Source organism: Mirounga leonina, unplaced genomic scaffold, assembly GCF_011800145.1.
Source record: "Mirounga leonina isolate KUSES-001 unplaced genomic scaffold, KU_Mleo_1.0 Mir_114, whole genome shotgun sequence".
Classification (NCBI taxonomy): domain Eukaryota; kingdom Metazoa; phylum Chordata; class Mammalia; order Carnivora; family Phocidae; genus Mirounga; species Mirounga leonina.
The window spans coordinates 13,676,412-13,701,359 of record NW_023270265.1 but is presented as its reverse complement, the minus strand read 5'-3'; the positions used below and the strand labels follow the sequence as shown (position 1 = coordinate 13,701,359).

General features: G+C 47.7%; 1 protein-coding gene across 1 annotated transcript; it reads left to right on the top strand.

Moving 5' to 3' along the window:
- Window positions 1-3,592: 3,592 nt before the first annotated feature.
- FRMPD2 (FERM and PDZ domain containing 2) lies at window positions 3,593-22,489 on the top strand. The gene is made up of 6 exons (XM_035020366.1): window positions 3,593-3,700; window positions 5,533-5,680; window positions 7,377-7,591; window positions 9,955-10,053; window positions 15,967-16,310; window positions 21,807-22,489. Exons 1-6 carry the CDS (start codon window positions 3,593-3,595, stop codon window positions 21,853-21,855), a joined length of 963 nt encoding a protein of 320 aa, XP_034876257.1. The 3' UTR covers window positions 21,856-22,489.
- The last annotated feature ends 2,459 nt before the right edge of the window (window positions 22,490-24,948 follow it).

Here is a 24,948-nt window from a genome sequence, read left to right as displayed (position 1 = left end):
GTAGGCCTCCAGGAATGTTAGCTCCTTCCTACTTGGCCATGGTGCTCAGCTGGATGGTGCACCCCATGAAAAGCTGGATGAGGGGTCAGCAAGAGAATACTCCTAAAAGTGGACATTTACTGAGGGAGGAACCATGTATCAGGCAGCACCCTGAGTACCTACATGTGTTATATCACATAAGCTTCATTATAGGCCTATGACATAATTATCATCAGCAACCCTTTTTATAGGTGGGGTACCTGAAGCACAGAGGGGAAAGGAATGTGCCCAAGGTCTCTCAGGGAGTAGGAGGCAGAGCTGGGATTTGAATCCAAGAAGTGGGACTCCAGAGCAGAAGCCTTCACCCAGGGCTATATTTCAGAGGGCCCTCCTTGACAGGAAGCAGGGCCAAAAGGGATTCAAGTTGGGCCCTCTGAGGCTGCAAACCTGTGGGCTGGTTTTTGTGAGCTGTTGAAGGGAGCAGTGGTGTTCCATGCTGATCATGGCACAGGCTGTAGACGCTGTGCAAGCCAGGTTCTTCCGGGTCATGGGGCCAGCTTTGTGGGCAGGTAACTTTCTGTGGTGTGGTTGAGTTCACACTCTTGGTTTGGACTTCAACCTCAGCGGTTGCTTTACTCTTTGAATTTTAAAGTTTGGACAAAACACCTTGCCAGACTACACAGTCTGGAGTGTCTCTGGAACAACTGGAGTTTTGTCTGTTTTATACTGATTGCTTTGGAAACTCTTCTGTTGGATTGATAATTTTCTAGCTTACTTCAGCCTGTTTATTTTCCTTTTGTATTAATGGTATTTTCCAATATGGCAAACCAGCTAAGCAGAAGGTGCAGATAAGACAAAAGGCTGGGAGTACCCATGGCTCCATCTTCTGGGCACAGTTCATTAAAAGCTTCTCCCCTACTAAACAGTAGTTCAGTAGGGGCAGGTCTGTCTTATCAATGCTGTCCCCTCAACTTGCGCAACGCCTGACATGTAACAGGTGCTCAATTAATGTTGTTGCATGATTGGGTGAATGAATAAACAAACCACCCATGGTCTTGTCATAGTACTGAGCTAAATTTCTGCCACGTGGTAGATAATTCTTGTCTTCTGTCCTTCCTTCCGGCATTCAGCCACTAAGTAGAGCCCCAGTGCAGCTACTCTTGCTAGGGATGATTGAAGTTCCTCCTGAGGTTGTCTTCTACTCAAGAAGCTGCCATGTATCTGGGATCCAACATCACTTAGCTGGTGTCATGTGTGAAGTCACCAGGAAGTGCTTGGATGGCTTTAGTTCTCCACATGATATTTGCATCTTGAGTGGAAGCAGGAGGGAACTTACATTTATTGAGACCTGCTATGTGCTGTGTATGATTCACAGTCCCATTGAGAAGGGGATCTCTCATTCCAGTTCTCTGGATTGGGAAACCAAGGCTGGAGAGACCAAGGGACCGGCCCAAGGTAACATAGGGAGGGGCTGATAAAGCTGGGAATGATCCCTGTTGAGCCCTGAAATTCATGACCCTTTTGGTGTGCAATGCTGGTGAGAGCTAAGAGGTGGTATCTGCTTACATAGGGCAAGTGTCTTCATGCCTTCTTTGTTTTCATTGGTTTTTTGGGGACAGGGTGCTGGTTATTCTTGTTCTCCACCACCTTCAGAAGTCGATGCCAGTGAAATCTACTCTGTGGAACTGGTTAAAGAAGATGGGACACTTGGATTCAGCGTGACTGTAAGAATTTTAGGCAAGCTTGGGAAGTACACAGTTGAAAAGATGTTCACCTGGAGCCTTGGTGGGCATTCCATTCATATGGCAACCTCTGATAATGTGCTCCTTGTGTACAAGCAGCACATGGGAAGTGGTGAGCCAAGAAAGTCAGTGGGGCCTCTGTGGGGGGTGGGTGGGAGGAGTGAAAGACAAATCGGGAGATGCAGGGCAGACTTGGGATGATCAGACACTCCAAGCAGCGTGGGTGGGACTAGGTGATGGGTCCCCACTCTGTGGTTATGCCACACAACAAAGAGAGGGCAGCAGAGTGGGACTGCAGGGCCATAAGCCAAAGGGGCGTGAGGTGATCCATGGTCCTCCAGAGGAGGGTCACAGTGGAGCCTAGTGTTCCCGCTTCCGAGGGCAGAACAGAGTCACCTTGGCCAGACCAGAGTTCAGAATGGCCACTCTGCATTTGTTTCTGAGCTCTAGCTGCAGACCCTGGAGGAGGGAGGAGAAAACTGTACAAGAATGATACAATCTCACTGATGGAAAAACCCGTATATGTGTGCAGATAAGTGCACGAAGAAGTCAGAAGAAAAGATAAAGTTAGATCTTCATCTAGTAACCTGAGGGATGCTCACAATCTAGTATTAAGTTAGAGAAAAGAAGTCAGTTATAGAGCATTGTGTAGTGGATTCCGGGTTTGGATTTCTGAGCACCTGGCGCAGGCCCACGCTGGGCTGGCCACAGCACAGCTCCCTCCTGCAGCTGTGTTGTGATACTCCTTATGGGCATCTAAGCTTGCGGCACAGTGGACAGTGTAGTCTGAACAAACAAGTGAGTATCGAAGATGTTGTCACGTGGAGATGAGGTAATGGGATAGAGTGGCAGCCAGAGGGGTACCTCTTCAGGAGGCTGAGGAGGCCCTGTCAGGAGGGGGCAGACGGGTGGCGAATCTTACATTGTGTTTTCCAGGGTGGCATTAACACGACCGTGCTCTATGGAGGTATCTACGTGAAATCCATCGTTCCTGGAGGGCCAGCTGCCAAGGAAGGGCAGATCCTGCGGGGTGAGGGACGGAGTCAGGTTGGGAACTGCATTCTGTGGTGTGATCCTGGTCTGGGAGCTACAGCCTTCAGGCCTTGCCCCAGTCTCACCCTAGACTTCATGCAAATGATTGCCTCTCCAGGTCTTGGTTTCCTCACCTGGGAAAGGGGCTGATTCAACCTGGCCCACCTCCATGATAAGTTACCAAGGGGATGAAATGTTTGTAGTGGTGCATTGGGAAGTATAAGGTGATTTTAAAATAGGAGATTTTAAATAAGCTTGTTGCCGTTTGGCCTTCATGGGAGAAAGTAGCTCTTCCCATAGAGGACAGAGCGTGCATTGGTGACCCCCACTTCAGTATCCAGGGAGGACAGTGGCAAGCCTTCTCTCCGCCCTTCCTCATGTTCACTGCTCTGAAGCAAGGGGCTGATTTTTATTGCTCTCCAAAATGGCAAGTTGAGCTAGAAAGGGCACCCAGGATCTTAGCTATCCCTATTTTCCCAAGAATTCTGCTGTCCCTGGCATCAACCAGGTCTTTTTGACCTGTTTTGAAATAAAAAAAGAACATCCTGGAGATATAAATATTACCCCTAACTGACTTGAAAGTACTTTCAGAAATGGTTTCACAAGAAAACAGGAGAAAGGATACGGTTATACAGAGTTGGCTCAACCCCTCTGTGAGCCAATAATAGAAAGATTCCCGTATCATTGATCTATGAAGGTGTTCAGAGAGGTGGCTGGCAGCCAAGCCCCATCGGGGCTTCTCACAGCTCAGCTTCTTGACCCTCCCTGAGGCTGCGTGAAGGGTGCTGGGCGGGGGCCTCCAGCAGCAGTCATTCCTGCAGCCTCGGGAGCTCGAAGACATGACCTCTGTCCCCCTCCCAGGTGACCAGCTCCTGCAGGTGGATGGAGTGAGTCTGTGCGGCCTCACCCACAAGCAGGCTGTGCAGTACCTCAAGGGTTCTGGGCAGGTGAGCGCCCCACTAGCAGGGAGTTGTCTTTCTGTCCTCCAGAGCTTTCTTGGACAGCATCAGAAGCTGCGGTTGCCTCTGGGTGGGAGGTGGACAGGCAGGAAACAAAACAAGACTTTCTTCTTTGTCTTCTTCTCCCTTTCACTTTTTCACTTTTCTATGGTGATGTGAAAGTCAGGAGGAAGCAGACAGGTTTCCCAAGCAGAATACCTCACCCCCTGCAAAGAACCTTGAAAAGCTGGCTTTTTACTTGCCTCGATTCTGGAATCAGACAGCCAAATAGGGCTGGTGTGGTGGATGACTTCTCCTGCTTGACTCTGGCTCTGGTTGCCCCCTCACACCTTCTGCTCCAGCCCAAACTGGCTGATGCTTCCATCTGCCCTCCGGCCCTGTCACCAGCTGGCTTTTGCACTTGCTGACACCCTCTCCCCAGTTCATGCTATTCCCATCAACCTAGGTAAATTCAGGCCATGCTGTCCTGGGATTCTGATCACAGGGAAGTAGAAATTCCAGACACCCAGAGCCGAAGGCACTGACCTGTTATGGACTCCTTATTCTATGTAGGGCCCAGGCAGCATCTGGATGTTACCATGCTGTGTTCAGTCCTCTGCCTGAGGGTGGGAGCCTTTTTGTGCCTCAGTGTCCTAAGCCTCAGAGCTGGCATTGCCCTCTAGGTAACTGGGGAGCTGGCAGAGACGGAAAGGACTCCTGTGGGCCCTTCTGGCACACTGAGGGAGCAGAAGGGCCCCTGTTTGCTTCCTTTCCGGAAGCAGTCTTCTGGTTTGCAGTGAAATTTACTTTTGCTGGCTACCTTGGTTGACCTGTCTTGAGAACAGAGTCGTAATTTATTAGCACTCTCTGCTCTTCAGACTTTTGCTAATGAACGTGGTTAGAGAAGGTACTTCTTGCCTGCTGCCGGCAGCAGTGATGACAGGTAGGAATTGTCACTCTGGGGTCATGGGCATGGTGCTAAATGACAATGGCAGCAGAAGGATGTTAGCAGGCCCAAGTCCCCTGAATGGAAGCTCGACATTTCTAAAAGGCTTCCAGGTGATGTCGAGCCACTGGTCCCTGAACTATGCTTTGTGTAAAAAGAGTATAGGGTGTGTAGGGAAGAAGGATGGAAAATCAAACCAAAAGAAAGGGGGTGGCCAGAATGGCATAGTTTTCTGGGATACCCTGCTAGGTGATGGGAAACGCTAGAGACTTTTGATCAAGAGTGTTGCATGCTCAGTTTGTGTCTTAGATCAACCCATGGGTAGCCACGGTGGGGAGTGACCTGAGGAGGAGGAGATAGGGTCCAGGAAGCCAAGTTAGCTGGAGTTTGCCACTGTCCAGTTGGGCCCTGGCAGCAGGAGAAGAAATGGAGGAGGGGGAGCCCTGGGGGAGATGTTTCTGATGGTGAACAGACAAGTCTTAGGAATCAGATGGGCACTTGGAGGGCAGAAGGGGGTAAGCTGGATCCCTGCAGGTGTGGCCCCCAGGAGGTTAGTAGAGGGATGGTTCCATGTTCGGAGAGAGCAGATGCAAGGGGAGGAATGTTTTAGGCAGAAAGAGGAGGGGGTAGTAAAGATGAGAGAGGAAGAAGATGAATTTGACCTTGAATGCACTGAAATGGAGGTACACGTGTTACCCCAGAAACCCTTTCGGACAGACAGTTGAAAATACTGCTCTGGATCCCAACAAGTGGGCTAGATTGGAGATTTTAATTTGAGATTCAAATGAAGCAGCTATTGGAAGTATCAGAAAATCAAGAAGCATTTGCAGGGTGAGGGGAGAGCCTGCTGGTTACCATATGAAGTGCAAATGGAGTTTGTCCAACCATCTTCTAGGTTGCAAGACTGGTCTTAGAGAGAAGAGGCCCCAGGACCGCCCAGCAGTGTCCTTCTGCTAAGGACAGGACGGGAGATGAATGCACGGCTGTTTCCTTGGCAACAGCCTTGCCTGGCAGGCCCGCGGGCTGTGTCTCAGCGACAGATGGTGAGAGGAGAGAGAACTGAGTGTTACTATTGTCATGTCATCCTGTGCTCCCTTTGAATTCTCAACTCAAAAGGGAAGGTATGAAGGCCTCCTCTGGCTTCACAGAAGACTGTGAGCATGATGCGGCTGGTGTTTGGATGCAGTGGAAGCCAATATAATGGAATATGTTTCTGGAAAAAAAAATGCATTGTTCCAAAATGATTGCCAGGCGTAATTCTCCCCTGTGCCTTCTGAGGTTTCTCGATCAGGTGCCTGAATACTTGTGTATAAATCTTTAGGAATGAAATTGGAATGAAAGGGTCAGGCATTTTCTGACCAAATCTCTACCTTCTAGCCAAGACATTCATAGCAAAAGATCTGGGGCGTGCTGAGGCCGGCTGGGAGGGGAAGGTGCTCAGAAATCTAGCCTTGTTATCAGCATCATGTAAAACAGTAAATGTCCATCAGTTTGCAGGGACATCATGGCATATCTTCCGATGGGTTGCCTCTCTGCACTGCCCTGTGATTTTGTTTCCTGCTAGGAAAACATGTACTCCTTTAGCATTTCATGATTTGGAGCTTAGCCACTTTTCAATCCGTTTTTAAAGATTTTCCTGAAGGTGTGAGTCAGGTTGGATGCACAGTAGCCGTAGTGAGCGATGGGGTTGGGAGGAAGGGAACACGCATGCGTAAGACGAGTCTGCTTCCTCTTTGATTGCTCCTCTGCTCACTCCAGTGAGGCCCTTCGACAGACTCACTATCAAATGAGGTGAGGGGGTCTCATGGCAGTGATGGTGAAATTGGTCATATGATACACCGGCAACTAAAAGCTTCGGATGCTTTCACCCATGTCGCAAATTAAGGTTTATGAGTCAGTGCTCTGTCTTTTGATTCATTGCCAACTGAGTGGAAGGCAGGCTAGGAGAGACCCAAAGGCCTCTGGCTGTTAGACTAACGAGGTTCCCGGAGCTGTGTCCATCTTTGCTGCCCAGAGGCAGCTGTTTTGTCTTATGGTCCGTCCACATGGCTAAAGAAAACGTTTCCATAGAATTTACCAGAATTTTCTCCAGAGTCTAATTATGCAAAATTTTGTTTCAAATATACTAAAGATGATTGAGGTTCTAAAGGAGTAATAGGAATATATATGATATAAGTTTTATTAAGTGATGTAGGCATATTGTGTATGTCTATAAACTATATCTTTACATATAAACCTTGTTGATTATCTATAATTCTTTTGTCCAGTATGGTAGCTACTGGCCACATGTGGCTATTGAGTACTTGAAATATAGCCAATCTAAATTGATAAAATCCATATTTGATTTTTGAAGACTTAGTACATAAGAAGGATGCAAAATATCTCATTAACACTCTTTTTATATTGACTACATGTTGAAATGGTCATATTGTAGATATATTGGGTTACACGCACTATATGATTAAGTTTATTTTACCTGTTTCGTCTTACTTTTTAAAATGTAGTTATTTGAGAACTGAAATTACACACGTGGTTCACATTTGCAGCTCACCTTATATTTCCACTGGGCAGCACTGATCTATAATAAGTATAAAGGACTCTCTCATAAAAATTAGCAAAATGAAATCTTTTCGTGTAAAACAGAAATAACTCATCTTCTTGACAGCTTACATTTTAAGGCCAGTCAATTTCATTCAGAATCTACTAAGGGATTTATCTTGTCCACATCCCACAATACAGGTCCTAAGTTTGAAGTCACTCTGAAAAAAAATGCCAGTGGTTTGGGATTCAGCTTCGTGCAGATGGAGAAAGAAAGCTGCAGCCATCTCAAGAATGATATTGTGAGAATTAAGAGACTCTTCCCAGGGCAGCCAGCTGAGAAGAATGGGGCCATTGCAGCAGGTGACATTATCCTGGCCGTGAATGGAAGGCCCACAGAAGGCCTCGTCTTCCAGGTAGGAGACCATGCAACCCCGTATGTACAGATATCAGCCATGTTTCTTTCAGGCTCACCCACCATAAGGAATGCTCTGGGTTCTTGAAAGTCACACCTAGAACCTGGATCATACAAAGAGAGCAATGGGTGGACCATTCTCACATTTAATTTTCTGTCTCAGTTCTTGAATATCTGACCTTGAATAAGCCTTGCTTCTAATTAGGTTTATAATGAAACTGAAGATAAAACCCTGGCTCTGTGCTGGCTAAAGCTCTCCTAACATTCTAGGAGGTGGGTATGTGGGCTGAAGAGACTGCAGTGGGTCCCTTTCTGCCGTTCTTCCCATTTCTCTATTAAATTTACAGATGTTGACATGCAGTGTTGCATCAGTTGTCCTGTATATATTCAAAAATGAAATTTAAAAAGGGTAAAAAGTGGACCCTTCTCCTGGCGCCTGGGTGGCTCATTCGGTTAAGCATCTGACTCTTGATCTCAGCTCAGATCTTGATCTCAGGGTTGTGAGCTGAAGCCCTGCACTGGGCTCCACATTGGGTGTGGAGCCAACTTAAAAAAAATGTGGACACTTCTCAATGCATATACCATAATCTCAGTGGAATACTGTGCATATCAGTCAGGGTCCTGGCTGGAAATGGAGTCATTTGAGGAGAGTTTAATAAAGGTGTGAGCTGGTTGTTGGGAAGCTCAAGAGAGAGTGTAGATCCCTGGGGCCGGGAAGAGTGGGTGCAATTATCCATCCACCCTCCCAAGTCCAAAGACATATGGGAAGGAGCAATTATACAACCTGGGAAACTGAGAGAGCTGGTGAAGTGGACCTGATGACATGAACTGTGACATTTGCTGAGGGACCCAGCCATTCTGTGACAACCCCATGGGGAGGAAGGCGGGAAAACAAATACCCACCCCTCTCTCCTCCCAGCTCTGATCCTTACCCATGCTCCCATTGGCTGAGTCCAAGAGGAAGCACTCCCTCTCCTGTCTCTGATCCCACCCATGCTCCCATTGGCTGAGCCCAACAGGAACCAGTCTGTACAGGCCCACCTCCGGAACACAGAGCAAGGTGGAGAGTGGCTCTGGACTGAGTGGTGAGAGCTGGAGAATCCCCAGGACAGCATATGCTGGGATGGCAATACTTTCATCTGTCTAGTTTGTGAGCCAAGAACTGTTTCCTGAGAACGAGCGCTGGGTCAGCCGCTCTTTGAGGAGCTAACGATGCAGAGTCAGGCAGTTCATATGTTCTCAGTGCTTGTAGTTGGGGGGACAAACAAGAAAACAGAACTGACTGTGGAAAACAAGTGTCACGAGAAACAAAAATGCTTGCCCCAGGGAACTGGGGGAAAAGAAAGTGCTTGCCGCAGGGAACTGAGGAAGGAAGCATGTTCTGTGGAAGTCCATTGCTGCTAAGGCGGGTATTAAGTGGCGTCCGGATCAGTGGTTGTCGAGTTGGAATGATATTACCTTTCCGGGGACATCTGGCAAAGTTCATATACATTTATGGTTGTCACAACTGGCAGGTGCCACTGGCATCAAGTGGGCAAAGACCAGAGATGCCGCTCAGCATTCTACAACGAACAGGACAGCCCCCACAACGGAGAGTTATCCTGCCTAAAATGTCAGTACTAAGGAGGCGTTGAGAAATTCTGGCTTAGATAGGAAATAGGAACCCTCAAGGCACCTTGAAGCCCTGGGCTCTGAGACAGAGTGTTGGAGGAAGAGGCTCAGCATAGTCGGAGCTTAGGTTGTGGGAGCAGCGGGAGCAGGTGGGAGAGAGAGTGGGCTAAGCAAGGCAGTGGCAGGTAAGAACAGATCCTGCGTGCTGCCCTGCAGAGCTTGTTGAATGTGAGATGACTTGGTCATATCTGCCTTGTAGAAAGAGTGCTCTTGATCACGATGGAGGAGGGGAGGTGGGTGACACTGGAGGAGGAAGGGAGCAGAGGAGGGCACTGCGATGGCACAGGTGAGAGGTCCCGAGTGCCCTTTAGAGATTGGGGTGGTGGAGCGTACGTGACCGATGGCCCCTGAGATGGGGGGCTGCTGAGAGGAGAGGGAGGTTGAGATGATGAAGACATTCTCTCAGTGAAGAGCACGCATCTGTATTGGCAAGTGCTGCCATGAAAAGATCCTGGGCAGACCATGGCCACTAACAGCCCAGCATGGGGGCATTGCCTTCATGGGGACCCCAGGCCGGTGGCTTTGGCGTCTCTCACTTTAGGAAATCAGGCCCATATCAGTGTTCTCCAGAGTTCTCTAGAGCCGAGAAACAGATCAAGGGAACAGTGCCAGAGAGATAGTGGGGAGCACCTAGGAGGAGATGCCACAGCCATGCCATGCCCACATCCAACCACAGATTCTGGTTTCTCATAGGAGGTGCTCCATTTACTGCGAGGGGCCTCACAGGAAGTCACGCTCCTACTTTGCCGACCCCCTCCAGGTGCACTGCCTGAGGTAGACCAGGGATGGCAGGTAAGCTGCGGTGCCCTCTGGTGCCTTCAAGCACCCCTTTTCTTGTCTGGTGGGTCCTGAGAAACCCAACTTTGTTTTAGGTAGGGTTCAATGCCATCTTCTTCCACCGGGGCGGGGAAATAGCTGGTCTCCAAGCCTCAATTAGTCTGTGACAAGTTCATGAGATCTCATGTCTATCTTCTCCTTGCCCTCCCTACTCTGCCTCTACAATGTTTGCATCTTCCTGTAGGTAGTTATATGTTTAGATCCTGCCTGTGAAACTTCTAGACTCAGGCCTTCTGGTGGCCCAAGCATCAGAGAGGGGAATCCAGGAGCAAGAATAATAATACAAAATCAGACTGAGGAAAGGTAAGAATTTCCATTCTGAGGAATGAAATGGAGAACAGGCTATGTATCCACTTTCCTAAAGTATGAATTAGACATGTATGGTTTAGTCCAAAGAAGAGGCAATGAGATCGGGAAAATTAAGAATTTTTGCCTTGATACTTATATTAGTGTGTCCAGTGAAATAGAATCAATAGGGTGTGTATGTGTAGGGGTATGTAGGTGGGAGGGGAGGTTAGGATACAGGCTCACATGATTGTGGGGGCTGGCCAGTCTAAATTCTGCAGAGTAGGCAGGCAGTCTGGAAACCTAGGGAGGGGTCCACGGTGCAGCTTGTGTCCGAAGGCAGACTGGAGGCAGAATTCCTTCTTCCTTGGGGATCTCAGTCTTTTTCTCCTACGGCACTCAACCGATGGAATGTGGCCCACCCACATCATGGAGGGTCATCTGCTTTACTCAAAGTCTGCTGATTTCAGTGCAAATCTTACCTAAAAAATGCCTTCACAGAAACATCTAGGCTAGTGTTTGACCACACATCTGGGCACTGTGGCCTGGCCAAGTTGACAGATAAAATTAATTGTCATAATGCCACTGGTTGGGTCCCGGGACGCAGACGCTGTAGCGGAGATTTGAGTGCCAGAGGTTTATGGGGCCTGCTCTTGGGAACAAGCCCCGTGAGGGGGAGGGAGGCAGGGCCAGGTGGAAGGAGAAGTTAACGAGGTGCAGCTGCAGCAGGGGCCTCTGCTTACGCCACCGGGAGCTTTGGAGCTGGGGTGGCAAGAGAGTCTGTGCCTTTGCACTTTGTATCAACCAGCACTGCGGTGTGGGCTGCCCCAAGGGAGGGGGCCGGACGTTGCCTGAGACAGCTCCCTTGAGCTGAGCTGAGCAGGATTCTTGGGGAAGGGCTAGCTGTGAGCTGTCAGTAACCAGCACTCCCGGCAGCTGGGGGATGGGCCTTCATCCTGCGGAGGCATCTGTGTGAGTACCCTGCAGTCAGCTGCACCTGCTCCGCCATGCACCAGCTGTGTGGACCTCAGGCAAGTGCCTGACTTCTCTAGGCCTTGTGATTTCTCATGTGTAAGATGTGGATAGAGTCGATCGCTCATCCCTGGGGGTGACAATCACTAGAGACATCACAGAAGATTTTGTGATCCAGATCCTTCTGATTCTTGGACTCCAAGAGGTCATTTGACACAGACTTTGTGAGAAAATTGCCAGGGAAAGGAAATCAGAAAGCTGCCAGTTTGGAAAAGAAGGTAGACATGGCAGTCGTGTTGAGCAACTGACCGGGGTGCGAGAAGGTCAAGCTTCACATGCATGGAGATCAGGCCGTGGGGCTTGTGCCCTGTGCTTTTGTTGAGATATCTAGGAAATGCCAGGGAAAAGTGGTCCTTCTGTTCTGGAGAATGGCTCTACTTAGGGGGGCCCAGAAAAGTCCAGTGGGAGGGCTTGGAGTGAGGCATGGTGGGCATGCTTTCTCTCAGTTTATACTTGAGGGCCAAGTGGAAGAGAAATTTTCATTCATTCATGTGGCTTCAGAGGTCAGATAGAAGACCAAGGAAGGGAGCCTTTAATTCCTAACTAGAATAAAGTGGTCATGGAAAGGAGGCAGCCGTACAAACATCTGGAGTAAGAAGATCATTCCAGGCAGAAGCAATAGCAAGTGTGAAGGCTCTGAGACAGGAATGAACCTAGATGTTCGAGGGACAAGAATATAACAGGTGTGGAAGGGGAGAAGCTGTAGAGGGAGGCACGGGCCACATCATGTAGCGCCTTGTAGATGTTGGCAATGTGCTGATTCCATTTTGGTGGCAATGGGAAGCCCCTGGGCTGGAAGTGGTGGGAGAGTGAAGGGTTAGGCAGGAGCATACCCTCATCTGGTCTATACTTTAGAAAGACCACTGAGCCGGAGATGGACTGGAGCAGATAAGCCAGCAGTCATTCAAAGAAACCACTGTGGCTTGGACTCAGGTTGTAGCCGAATAGTTGGTAAGAAGTAGTCAGATGTAGGAGGTAGAGCCCAAAGGATTAGTTTTGGCTTAGATGTGGTCACATGGAAAGAGAGCAAAGTTTGGCTTGAACAACTGGTTGAATGGTGATACTACTTGCCAAGATAGGGAGTGCTTGGAGAGTGCACTTTAAAGTACATGGAAGAGAAGCGATAGTTCTTGGGAGTAAGCAAAACTGAAACGTCTATGGCATAGCCAGTGGAGATGTCAATTAAGCAGGTGTTTGTGGAGAATTGGCATGATATCAGGACTGGAAAAGGTGGATTTGGGAGCTGTCAGCAAATAACATTATTTAAAGCTATGAAATGGATGAGATCACTTTGGGAAAGAGTGCAGAGAAGTAAGCCGTGGGACCCCCCAACCCTGAAAGGTCCAGTTCAAAGAAATGACACAGCAGGAGGGGCCTGGGAGATGGTGGGAAAACGAGGGAGGGCTAAGTTCAGAGTGAACACATTCAAGTAGAATAAGTGAGTAAAAGATGCTCTCAAGAAGGAGGAAGAAACCAATTATGTTGCATGCTACTGAGAGGTAGAATGAGACGAGGAGAGAGAATTGTCCTTGGCTTAGAAAGATGTAGGTCACTGGAGACCCTGAGCAGAACTCCTTCAGTTGGATGATGGAGACAGAAGCCTGGGTGGAGTGTGTGCAGGGAGAAGCGGGGAGACACGGACAGAAATAATGAGGATAAGCGTGCATTTGAGGAGCTGAGAAAGGAGTGGCTGGTATTTGGAGGAGGTTGGGAGAGGGATGCGGGCTGGTTGGTAGACTTTGCCATGGGGAGATGAAGGATTCTCATCTGGATGTGCCCATTTTCACTGTGAAGTAAGAGGCAAGTTCAGGGGAGTGGCTGAGGAGAGACATGAGAAATAATGTAGAGGGTAGAAAGAATGGGAAACTGACTTCACTAAGGAAGTAAAGAAAGATTATCTGGAAGTCTTGAATGCCTGTGAGACACCTGCGCTCATACACGTGGCATTAGTGTCTAGAAGAGCTACGGAGTCCACATAGGGTGTCCCTAGGGGTTGGAGTTCACATACGGCCCCTGAGTGTCGCACAGAATGGAGGCAAATGGAGGCACATAATGCAGAATGGGAGCTCGGAGTCTTCTTTATTTTTAAGTGCGTGTTTATGGGGCAGAAGCATGGACTCTTAGCAGAGGAAGAGGGTGGGGGTGGGGGACGGGGTGGTGACAAGGCACCATTAACTGGAAGCCTTGAAGAGGGTGAAGGATCGCTGTAGAGTGAGCACTGGGGGTGATGAGGTGGAGGGAGGGGAATGGTTGAACATGAGATTTTGGAGGTCTCCCTAGGGGTAGTATAAGAAAATATAACTGCTCTTACTATTTATTTTTTATCCCATCCACTTCAAATTTTAATTTTTGGTATGTCCTTTATAATTTGCATTGTATATCAGTCGAGTCATAAGAGTTTATGATTTATAGTTAAGTAAAAGTGCATATTTGCGGGGATGCCTGGGTGGCTCAGTCAGCTGAGTGTCTGCCTCGGGTCATAATCCCAGAGTCCTGGGATCGAGCCCCATGTCAGGCTGCTTGCTCAGCAGCGAGTCTGTTTCTCCTTCTCCCTCTGCCCCTCCACCTGCTCACTCTCTCTCTCTTAAAAAAAAAAATGCATATTTGGAAGCATATCCCCCCTCATTTTGAAGAATGGGCAATCAGCAAGCTGAGGAGCCCGCTGGGGCGAGTGGACGAGTAGCAATTTCTTTTCTGCTTTGGTGAGGACAGGGATGGGTGGCCAGCCCTGTCTAGCTCTCAAGTCCATGTGTTCCTACAACGTCAGGCATGTAGGTCATGGGATGGAAGTGCTAAAAGATAATTTTCAGGAAAAAGTAAACTCATGACTCTCACATAGATGTAAAAATGAATATATGTTAAAGATTTCATCTAACCCATTCAATGAGGGAACTGGGCAGATGTTAAAATTGGTTCAAAAGAGATTTCAAAGAACAACATATTTGTTTATAGAGATTTATGAAATAGCTCAAAACAAAGAATACATAGAATCAGCTGACCCAGAAGGTTGTGCTATAAACAAAGCATAGATTTTTTTTTTTTCCTACAGAAAGTTTGTTCCCATGGTGTTAGTGTGCCCCAGTGTGTCATCAAAGTTAGAACCTAAAGGGCCCAACAGGGATATAAGCAGTTGTGGTGAATCAAGTAATATTTGGATAAGTGAGGAGGAGACCCAGGGCAGGGAATCAGGATGGGAAGGGCAGTGGGGCTGTGAGAATGAGCCATCATGGATGAGGACAGGTGAAGACGAGAGTTTACAAAACTCATTTCTTACTGGAAAGTGAGACAAAGTGTCATTGTTACTTTTGTTTCCATATTTTTTAAGTTTCTTTTTAAAATTTTATTTATTTATTTACTATTTTTTAATTTAAATTTTCGGTAGTTAACATACAGTGCAATATTGGTTTCAGGAGTAGAATTCAGTGATTCATCACTTACATACAACACCCAGTGCTCATCACAGCAAGTGTCCTCCTTAATACCCATCACCCATCTAGCCCATCCCCCACCCACCTCCCTCCATCAATCCTCTGTTTGTTCTCTGTCATTAAAAATCTCTTATGACTTGTTTCCCTCTTTTCTTTTTTTCTTTACCCCCGTCCCATATGTTCATCTGTTTTCTTCCTTAAATTCCACATATGAGTGAAATCACCTGGTATTTGTCTTTCTCCCAGTGACTTATTTCACTCAGCATAATATACTCTAGCTCCATCCATGGCATTGCAAATGGCAAGAGTCCATTCTTTTTGATGGCTGAATAATATTCCATTGTTTATATATATCACATCTTTATCCATTCATCAGTTGATGGACATTTGAGCTCTCTACATAATTTGACTATTGTTGATAATGCTGCTATAAACATCAGGGTGCATGTATCCCTTTGAATCTGTATTTTTGTATCCTCTGGGTAAATACCTAGTAGTGCAATTGCTGGGTCATAGGGTAGCTCTATTTTTAACATTTTGAGGAAATTCCATACTCTTCTCCACAGTGGCTGCACCAGATTGCATTTCCACCAACAGTGCAAAAGGGTTTCCCTTTCTCCACATCCTTGCCAACACCTGTTGTTTCTTATGTTGTTAATTTTAGCCAACCTGACAGGTGTGAGGTGGTATCTCCTTGTGGTTTTGATTTGTAGTTCCCTGATGATGACTGATGTTGAGCGTCTTTTCACGTGTCTGTTAGCCATCTGGATGTCTTTTTTTGGAAAAGTGTCTGTTCTTGTCTTCAGCCCATTTCTTGACTGGATTATTTGTTTTTTGGCTCTTGAGTTTGATTTTTTTAAGTTTTAAAAATATTAAAAAAATAATGCTTACATTATTTTTCTGATGCCCCAAGCTAAGGGGTTCAGAGATGGTTACTTGTGTCACCTAGGGCCCAGTGGGAGCTGGGGTCCTGACAAAGGGAGACTGACCCAAGAGCCCATCTCTTAACTGCTTTGCCCCACAATCACTTGAAAAAAATGATTTTTTTTTTTAAAGAAGCACATTTTATATTTTGTTTAGCGTGCACCATGGATCTAATAACCCTTAGCATTTCTTTTAATAGACAGCCGTGCTCTCATCAGACAAAGAGTTCACCAGGGCAACTTGCACAGACTCAGAGCAGAGCCCCAGTCTGGATCATGAGGACAGCCGGAGGGACAGTGCCTCCCCAGACCCAGGAGAAAGCCTGGGTCTTAGGCCAGAATCTTTCCAAAAAGCCACCAGGGAGGCACAATGGGACAAAGACCCAGAGAGACCCTGGGCTACTTCCTTGATGCATCCTCAGGATTCCCACCCTCATTTATGCAGACTTCAACAACGAATGGATGCATCAACATTGGCCAGCTCTTTGGAAAAGGATATGAGGCAAAACTGCTATTCAGTTTGTGATATCAGGAGACTTGAAAGGTAAGAATCACCACATTTGCAGATACTTGGTATGTATTTCATTGCTAGAAATTACAATCAAGCAGTTTATAACTGTGTTCAGGTGCTTACTGGGTCCAGCACTATTCTAGGCATTAGACAGGGGTGTGGGGGTGTGTGTGGCAGAAGAAACAGAAGCATAAGGTCTGGAGCTGCTGCAACCACAGTTCATGAGCTTTTGGGAAAGCTAACCCCACCCAGTGGTCCTCCTGTACCCTTGGCACCTACAGATGGCAGGCCTCAGGTGTTTCTCCCAGCATACGAACCTTTATGCTACATCCTGTGTGGCGTTTTTTTTTTTTTTTTTTTTTTTAAGATTTATTTATTTGACAGAGAGAGAGCAGGGGAGGGAGGGGCAGAGGGAGAGGGAGAGAGAGAATCCTCAAGCAGACTCCCACTGAGCACAGAGCCCCACACGGGGCTCAATCCCACGACCTTGAGATCATGACCTGAGCCAAAATCAAAGAGTTGGAAGCTTAACCGACCTAGCCACCCAGGTGCCTCCCCGCCCCCTTGGGGGCCTTTTAAAGTCTTGTGGTAAGAAAGAAGTTCCCTTGTATGTATCACTATTTTTATTGCTAATATAAATAACTTGACAATCGACACCAGCTTAAAAAAAAAATCTATGTCTTTAAACACCAGACCGAAACGTTCATTTTAATAGCCATTTTTAACGTAGCCTTCATTTTGTTCTCATTCCCCACAAGTATTTCCAGTCTTCCAACCTGTTCTGATGGGAAACATTTCTCTTTGATTCAGTTTGACAGTACTTATCACATAGACTCAGGGTGCATGGGAACCTGTCAGGAACAGAGAACAGGGTGCAAATACTGAGAAAGTGTGAGGTACTGCTTGGAGGCGTGTGCTAGCTCGATGCATGGGGACAAAGCAGGCGAATAATGAGGAACGACGGTTTGTGTGTGACACCGGATAAACTCACTGCTGTGAAATGACTCTTCTTTGTTGCTCATCCTAGAAGGCTGAGCAGGGCAGATCTGTAGGGCCTGGTAGGTGACATGAAGTATGAAGCAGCCGTGTAATGCAATTAGGCAAGGTGAGATCTGTGACTAACAGGAGCCAGGTGTACATTCCCTAAAAGCATTCAGGGGGCGCTTGAGGGGGCTCCGTTGGTTAAGCATCTGACTATTGATTTTGGCTCAGGTCATGATCTCAGGGTCGTGAGATCAAGCCCCACGTCTGGCTCTGTGTTCAGCGGAGAGTCTGCTTGAGATCCTCTCTCCCTCTACCTCTGCCCCTCCCCCTGCTTTCTCTCTCTCCCAAAATAAATAAATAAATAAATATATGAAAGCATTCCGATACAATCTTTATAAGAATACCACTCCAGCCAAACAAAAACTAACTAGTGTGCAAAGTAGAACAGAATGGGTAAGCACATTCATCAGTGGTATTCATTTTCATTGTCTGAAAATGCATAAATAAAAGTGTATTTATAGTTTCTTACAATTGCGTTCTAGGCAGTAATTGATATACTTGGTCACGTGATAAAGGAAAGAACCTCCAGAGGTTAATACAAGGACAACTATTAGTGTGATCTTATAGGAAATATAAAAGGAACTGTACTTCCTTATAGATTTTCAAAGGTTTTTGGATTTTTAAAGGTTTTACTGCCAGATAGTTCAGGATGATGGACAGAAATCCTGAGGGTTGGATTATCGGATTATAAAGGGACTCTGGGTTTAACTCCAAGCCTGGAGTTTGACTTGCCATGTGCCTTTAATCTAATATAGTTATCAGTTATTAACAATAGTTCTTTTTTTTTTTTTTACTAGTTATTAGTTTAGTTGCTGTTTCATTCATGGAGTCACAGAATCTCAAGGTCGTTCAATAAAAAAATGATCTAATTCAATCTCATACCCCATGCTGAAATCTGTTCTATAACATCCCCAGAGTACGGGGCCTGCTTTTGACTGAATACCTCCAGGGATGCAAAACTTGCTACCTCTTAAAGTGGCCCATTTTATCACCATGTAGTTGTTGATCAGAAAGTGTTTCCTTATATTAAGGTGAAATCTGTTTTAACGCCTATTTCCTCCTATCTTTTTGTCGTTATTTTTGCAAGAAACATCACATTATTTTATTTTTCTGAATCAAATTAAATTAAATTAATCAAATCAAATTAAATTAAATTAAATCAAATTAAATTTGGCTTAGTGTTCCTACTTGAAAGGGTATACCTGATGTCCCAAATATGCCATTTTTGGAGGGGGTTGCCTCTCCTAGAGTTACACAAGAATCCTGAGGGCTCTCCAGAACATTCCAGTGGAGCTTCTGATATTCAGTTGGTCATGGTTGCTGCCCCATGCTTGTTACCCAGGCCAGTGTGGTCCATGGAGCCATAGGCGGGCAGCCTTACTATTTCTCTGTCCTGGCTCCCTCCATGGCCAACACCTCCCCCTTGCACTTGGCCTCCCTGTGGTGGTCCTGGTAATGACAGCGCTCTGCCTCCTCACATTTCCTGGCTTCATTTTTGCTATGTTTTCTTCCCCCCACTCAAGAACCTTTCTTTCTCTCTGAAGGAAGGACTCAAACCATATTAGCTTCCGGGGTGCCTGGGTGGCTCAGTTGTTAAGCGTCTGCCTTCGGCTCAGGTCCTGATCCCAGGGTCCTGGGATCGAGCCCCACATCGGGCTCCCTGCTCGGTGGGAAGCCTGCTTCTCCCTCTCCCACTCCCCTGCTTGTGTTCCTCTCTTGCTATGTATCTCTCTGTCAAATAAATAAAAAAATCTTTAAAAAAAAACAAAAACAAAACCATATTAGCTTCCCCTCTAACAAGACAACTTGCTTGTTCTGCTGCATACATAGTGACTGTCCCCTATAGGAAGAAAAGCATGGCACATGCCCAGCAGTTCCTGATACTTTCCCCCAGCTCCTGGTGGGATTGTGGCTCTTTGCAGACTCCTCCTAGAAGTAGCTGCCCCTCCGCTGTGGGGTGGCTGTCCCAGGCAACTACCTCTTTGTTTCTGGCATCTGTGAGTCAAGCTCTCTTTTTGCAGTTTGGAGCCAAAAGAGCATGGACTTCTTGAGCATTTAGCCTTGGTTTCAGCTTTACCATATACTAAGTCTGCCTGGAGTGTTGACTCCTCTGAGCTCGAGGCTTCTCTGTCAACAAAGAGCAGGACACTGTGCAGGTCAAACGAAGGCACACCTGCTGAGTCCTCGCATGGCGCCTGGTGCACTATGGGAACTTAACACAAGTCACTTTCTTTCGCTTTCTTGCCCACTAAAGAACAGGTCCCTTCAACTAAAATGCCCAGCAGATTGCCAGAATTTACCAGCTGCCAGGTGGCTACTTCCTAAAGCCAGGTAGATGCTAGCACCTCAGCAAACCCAGAGTGTTCATGGAGAAGACGAGATTTTACTTTTCCTTCCTTGTTTTTCTCTTTTACAACGGCACATCTGGAGACTCCGCCGTGTCTCAGGAGATGCTTATAAAGCAGGCTCAGAAAGCAGTACTGTACATTTTCATAGAGGAGGGTTGGAATTGCGTGCCTGCCAGATTGGGGGCTTAGCACTTGGCTGGTGTCGCATCTTAGGCAAGGTTCGTTTCTAAAGTTAGGGCCTGAAGCGAAAATCCCATCAAGTCATGTTACCCTTGAACATCACTCTGGAAGGCGTGATGTTCTTTGCTCCCCTGGTGTGGGAGCAGATAGCTTTTTCTTTGGTTGGGCCTCGGGGGGAGGGCCTTGCTGTCTGCCCAGTGCTTATCTTTACGTGCTGGACTCATAGGAATGAATGGGGATGGCAAGTTCAAGGCCTCCACGTGTGTTCATTCCCGGGCTTATGCTCATGGAGTGGAAAGCTGGTTATAGCACGATGGTAATGGTATAAGCTTATTTCTCTCTCTTTCTTGCCTAGCACATATAGTTAATTAAATCCAGGTAGTTAAAATGCAGGTAGTGTCAGCAGTTATCATTTAGTGAAAGTGATGTTGTAAGTCTTCATGGTCAGAAAGAATACAAAATGAAGCCAGAGTCCTTGAGACGAACCTAAAGTTACTGTGTACCTTCTGGGGCGGGCGCTGTTCCTGGAATAGCAGAGGGTGAGTAGGAGGCTACAGGTCTAACCCAACAGCGGCTGCCATAACCGCCATGACATCAGTGTGGCTGGCCGAGGCCGGAGGCTGCCCGACGAGTGGGCTGTTGGTCAGAGAGGAGGGCACAGGGAACCCCTGTGTGACTGGAGCGTGCCTGGGGGAAGCGAGTGAGGCAGGTGCCTGGCCAGGAATGGCGGAAGTCTAAGAGCAGAGCTAGGGCAGGACTGGGGCCTGGGCTGCTTCAGCTGGCTTCTCTCTGCACACTTACAGGCTCCCAAGCCCCAGATGCGCCCCAGCCCCCTCCCCAACCACACATGGCCAGGCACACCACTCCAGTAACTCCTAAACACTGATCTTCAGCTCAGGATTGTCATGCGAGCTTGACAGTCCACTGGACTTCCCTCCTTGATGTCTTAGACACACCGCAAGCTCACCCTTGGGGCCACCAAGCCCCCTCAGACTCTCTGACACCTCGCCTCATGCAGGGAGCTTGTTAGAGAGGTTGGAGGAGGATGGTGGCGGGAGGTCAGGTGTGAACAGTCAGGCATTGCGGTGGCCCAGGGCATGTGCTTCTCCTCTACCCGTTGTGGGGGGGGCGCAGTAGCGGGCTGCTGCTGGGGGCAGGGGTGGGGTGGGGTGGGGCACAGGGTGGGCCTGGGCAAGAGGCTGGATTTCCTGTTCTTTGACAAAACTTCCACAATATTCCCTTCCATGTTTATAAAAAGATGCATTTTCTACACTATTTGGTCAAGTGCTTTAAGGTTTTATTTTATTATTATTATTATTATTTTTTAAAGATTTTATTTATTTATTTGAGAGAGAGAGAGAGCACATGAGAGGGGGGAGGGTCAGAGGGAGAAGCAGACTCCCTGCCGAGCAGGGAGCCCAATGCGGGACTCGATCCAGGGACTCCAGGATCATGACCTGAGCCGAAGGCAGTCGTTTAACCAACTGAGCCACCCAGGCGCCCAGTCCTTATTAGTGCTTTAAGGTTTTAAACCAATTTTCCCTCAAAGTGCTTGGTGATTTTAAAATATTGCTTTCCTAAAGTGAGTGTTCCCCTTCAGTCCTGGTGGCACGCAGTCTCCTTTTTTATGCCCGTGAGGGCACATCTGTTTACATGAAACGCACACTTACGTATACCCTGTAGGTCTCATGAGCAGAAATAACATCTTTTTGACCGTGAGACTCAGGTGGGGACAGACACTCCGGTTCCACTGGGGAGGAGGACCGACCCTCTGGGCGCCTGGGGCTTGGAGCTCTTGGGAGGCACCAGAGCTGAGTTTAAAAGGGGCATTTCGGGAAAGGGACGAGAGGGTAGGGCAGGTGGCACGTCATAAAGCCAAGCCGTTGCTTCGGGTGTGGGGAAGGGGGCTGATAAATGGGGATTTGTGCGTTTGATGAAAAGCATGCATTTCTTTTAGATTCTCCTCCTCATCTTCTCTAACCGGACTTTCGACAGACATTTTCTGAGCCCGTTCTCGGCATGCTTGAAGCACCGTGCAAAGTGCTCTACCATCTGTCTGCGCTGCTTTTTCTAATCAGAAAGCCTGTGGGGCGACCTTTGGGCAGCCCCCGGAAAGCGTGTCCTTCCACTGTTGTCTCTGCGTCTTCACCACCAGACAGTGCACCTCACTCACCACTCTTCTGCCTCCTGTGTCACACGGGGACTAAATGTCACTCCAGCTGGCTGCCTTTACAAATAGGCTCTTTCTCCGCACCCCGAAAAGGACTTGATACCTGCACAAGGTGCTTTGAAGGTCACCTGCTTGAGTTGCTTCCAGCCTCCTGCTTTGGCCCTTTCCGTCTAACCCCTCTGTAGAAATCACAGTCCTAAATCCTCTTGATGATAGCCCCTCCCATTTACTGAGGACTCACCCTGTGCCAGGAGCCATGGACGGATGCATCAGAATTACATAATCTAAGCATCCCAGCAATCTTATAAGTTTCTCAACCTTTCCATTTTTCAGAGGAGAAAACTGAGGTCCCAGAGAAGTTAATAAGCTTGCCGGAGGTCTCCCTGACTCCCCATATGAAGAGTCAGTCCTAGAACAGAGTCATAGCTCTGTTTTCAATACCACGTCCTCTGGCAAGTCCTCCGTGGCCTCCCGACTCAGTCAGGAGCTCCCCCTGCTCTACCGTAGCACCCTCTCCCAGGATGGTAACATTTGTTCCCTGCTCGCTCTTCCCATTAAAACAGGGGATCCTTAAGGACAGGAGCCTCGCCTTATTTACTGTTTGGAACAGTCTCTGGCAGGAGCTGTTTGGACCCTGGCTGGCTCTCCTGTGCTGTGTCATGATGAACAGCCTGAAAGAAAGAAGGTGGGGAGAGGAATTTCTTATCAATGCTGGAAGACGCATGGGTTTTTGTTTTCTAGTCCTGAATTGGACACAGATGATGAGGAAGGAGACACAGGTCATCTACTCGAAGCCCCTTCTCCCACTGTGGAAAATGAAGCATATCTTACCATCAGTTCTACATGGGAAGGCCAGCTACTCTGTGAAGAATGTTTGGAGGCAGATTCGGGGACCATTCCCTTACCTCAGTTCTGTTCTTGGCGTGCTCTCTCAGAGTCTTTGTCTGCAGAAGAGGCGTGTGCTAGTGAGAGTGAATGGGAAGACCTAGAGGAGGCTGTGGACCTGGATGATGGCACCCTCAGGTGGGTATCACTCTGGGTAGACTGAGGCTGGGCTGAGTTCTTCTAGTGGGGCTCAGTGTTTCAGTCCACTTTGGCAGGGTGATGGCCCATGGGCGCCAGCTCTTTCCCCTTATGTCCCCTCAGGGGGTCACACCTCATCATGGCACTTACCATGGCCCGTGTTCCATGACAACGACCCTATAAGATAGAGTTATTGTCATTCCCATTTTACAGATGGCACATTTGGGGCTTTCCCCGGGTCACGCAATGGGTAAGTGACAGAGTCAGAATTCATCCCCGGCTCTCCCACTCCTCAGGCCACATGTTCGGCGCTGTCCTCTGCTGCCAGCAGCGCGTGGCTGGGTGTACCGTCTCTCTTGGTGGGCTGCTTGTGAAGTGCTGACTCCTATTTTGTGTGCTCATGCCTGCCCTTGGGCTCAGTATGTTTCAGAGAAGAGCCTTGGTGTCATGTAATGTGGCCCTTCTCAACAGCCACTGTGTCTCAACACAGTGAGCTTTTTCTTGGTCAAGAAAGTCAATCTGTTGACAGAAGATGCCACCAGAAGTCAGGGCTGGGGTCAGACGGCGCCGATGAAGACAAGGGAAGAGTAAGTGTAACAAAAACTGTCAGACTGGGAGCAGAGCTGATTAAACTCTTGACAGGTTGGTAAACCACCCAACATTCTGTTAAAGTGCCTATAGCATATGTTGTCCCGGTATTTTTAAAATGCTAAATGTTCAAGAAACTTTCACATAAACACATTTTCAAGGCACATTGAAACTTACTGAGGCCTTGGCTCGTGAAGATTTGGGTGGGACTGAAACAGTCTTGTTCACTTTCATCCCACTGGGTCCTCGCTACATTTTCACCACAAATGATTGACCTGGATTCTTAGAGGACAGGGGCAGGCAAGCTGAGAAGGTGGGTGGATATTTGAAACTCAAATATGACAAAAGGACTGGTTCTGATCTGAAATAGGAAGCAACAGGTTAATAGAGGGGAGGGCACGGAGGCTTTGAAGACCCTGCCCGCCGTTCACGGGGCAGTGGGACACTGACAGCTTTGGGAATGATACATGATGGATTCACAGAAGCGTGGTACAGGCAGAGAGTGGCTTCTATGTGGAGGGCAATCTTTCTAGAGTGGGCTCCTCAGGGCTGGGGAGCTAAAAGAAGATGGGGTAAGCAATGCTTTGGGGACCCACAGGGAAGAGGTAAGGACCCCCAAGTTTCATGAAATGTCCCAGGAGAGCTGCAGTTCCCCCGGGAATGGGAGCAGAGAGCAGAGTAGTGACAACAGGGCTTTTCGGTTGGAGAGGCTCAGACTCCAAGCCTGCCTCTGCCATTTACTGGGTGACCTGCAGCAGATGACTTTTAAACCATCAAAGACTCAGTTGACTACCAAATGGGGATAGCAGAAGCCACCTCATACTGTTACTCTAAGACATGACAATGCATGTCAAGGATTTAGCACACTGCCTGGTGAGTAGTAAGGACTTAGTTCATTTTAGTCAGAAATCATAAAGGAGGACATTACTTCAGTGAGATGATGCAACCTTATGAATGCATTCAATCCTGTTGCTTTTTTCCCATGTAGACAAAGGAACTAGGTAACTTTGTCAGACTTGTCCTCTAATGTGAGGGGTGGGGTGAGGAGAAATACTGGTTCATGGCAGGGGTGTCCGGATGTGGGTAGACTGAATAGCCCTCAGCTATGGACAGTGGTTTGGGATGTAATTAGGTCTAGACCTGCTGTAGTCACTTCTTGGTGCTAATAGAAGGCAGGCCTGCAAGTTAGTGCTCAAGGTGTGAGTTCATAGCCTGGGCTCTGTGGAGCAGCCCACAGATGGGCTTCAAGGCATCCACGTACTTCTACAATTAGAATATTGACTTCCATGCTTCTTTTGGAGAATATTGACTTCCATGC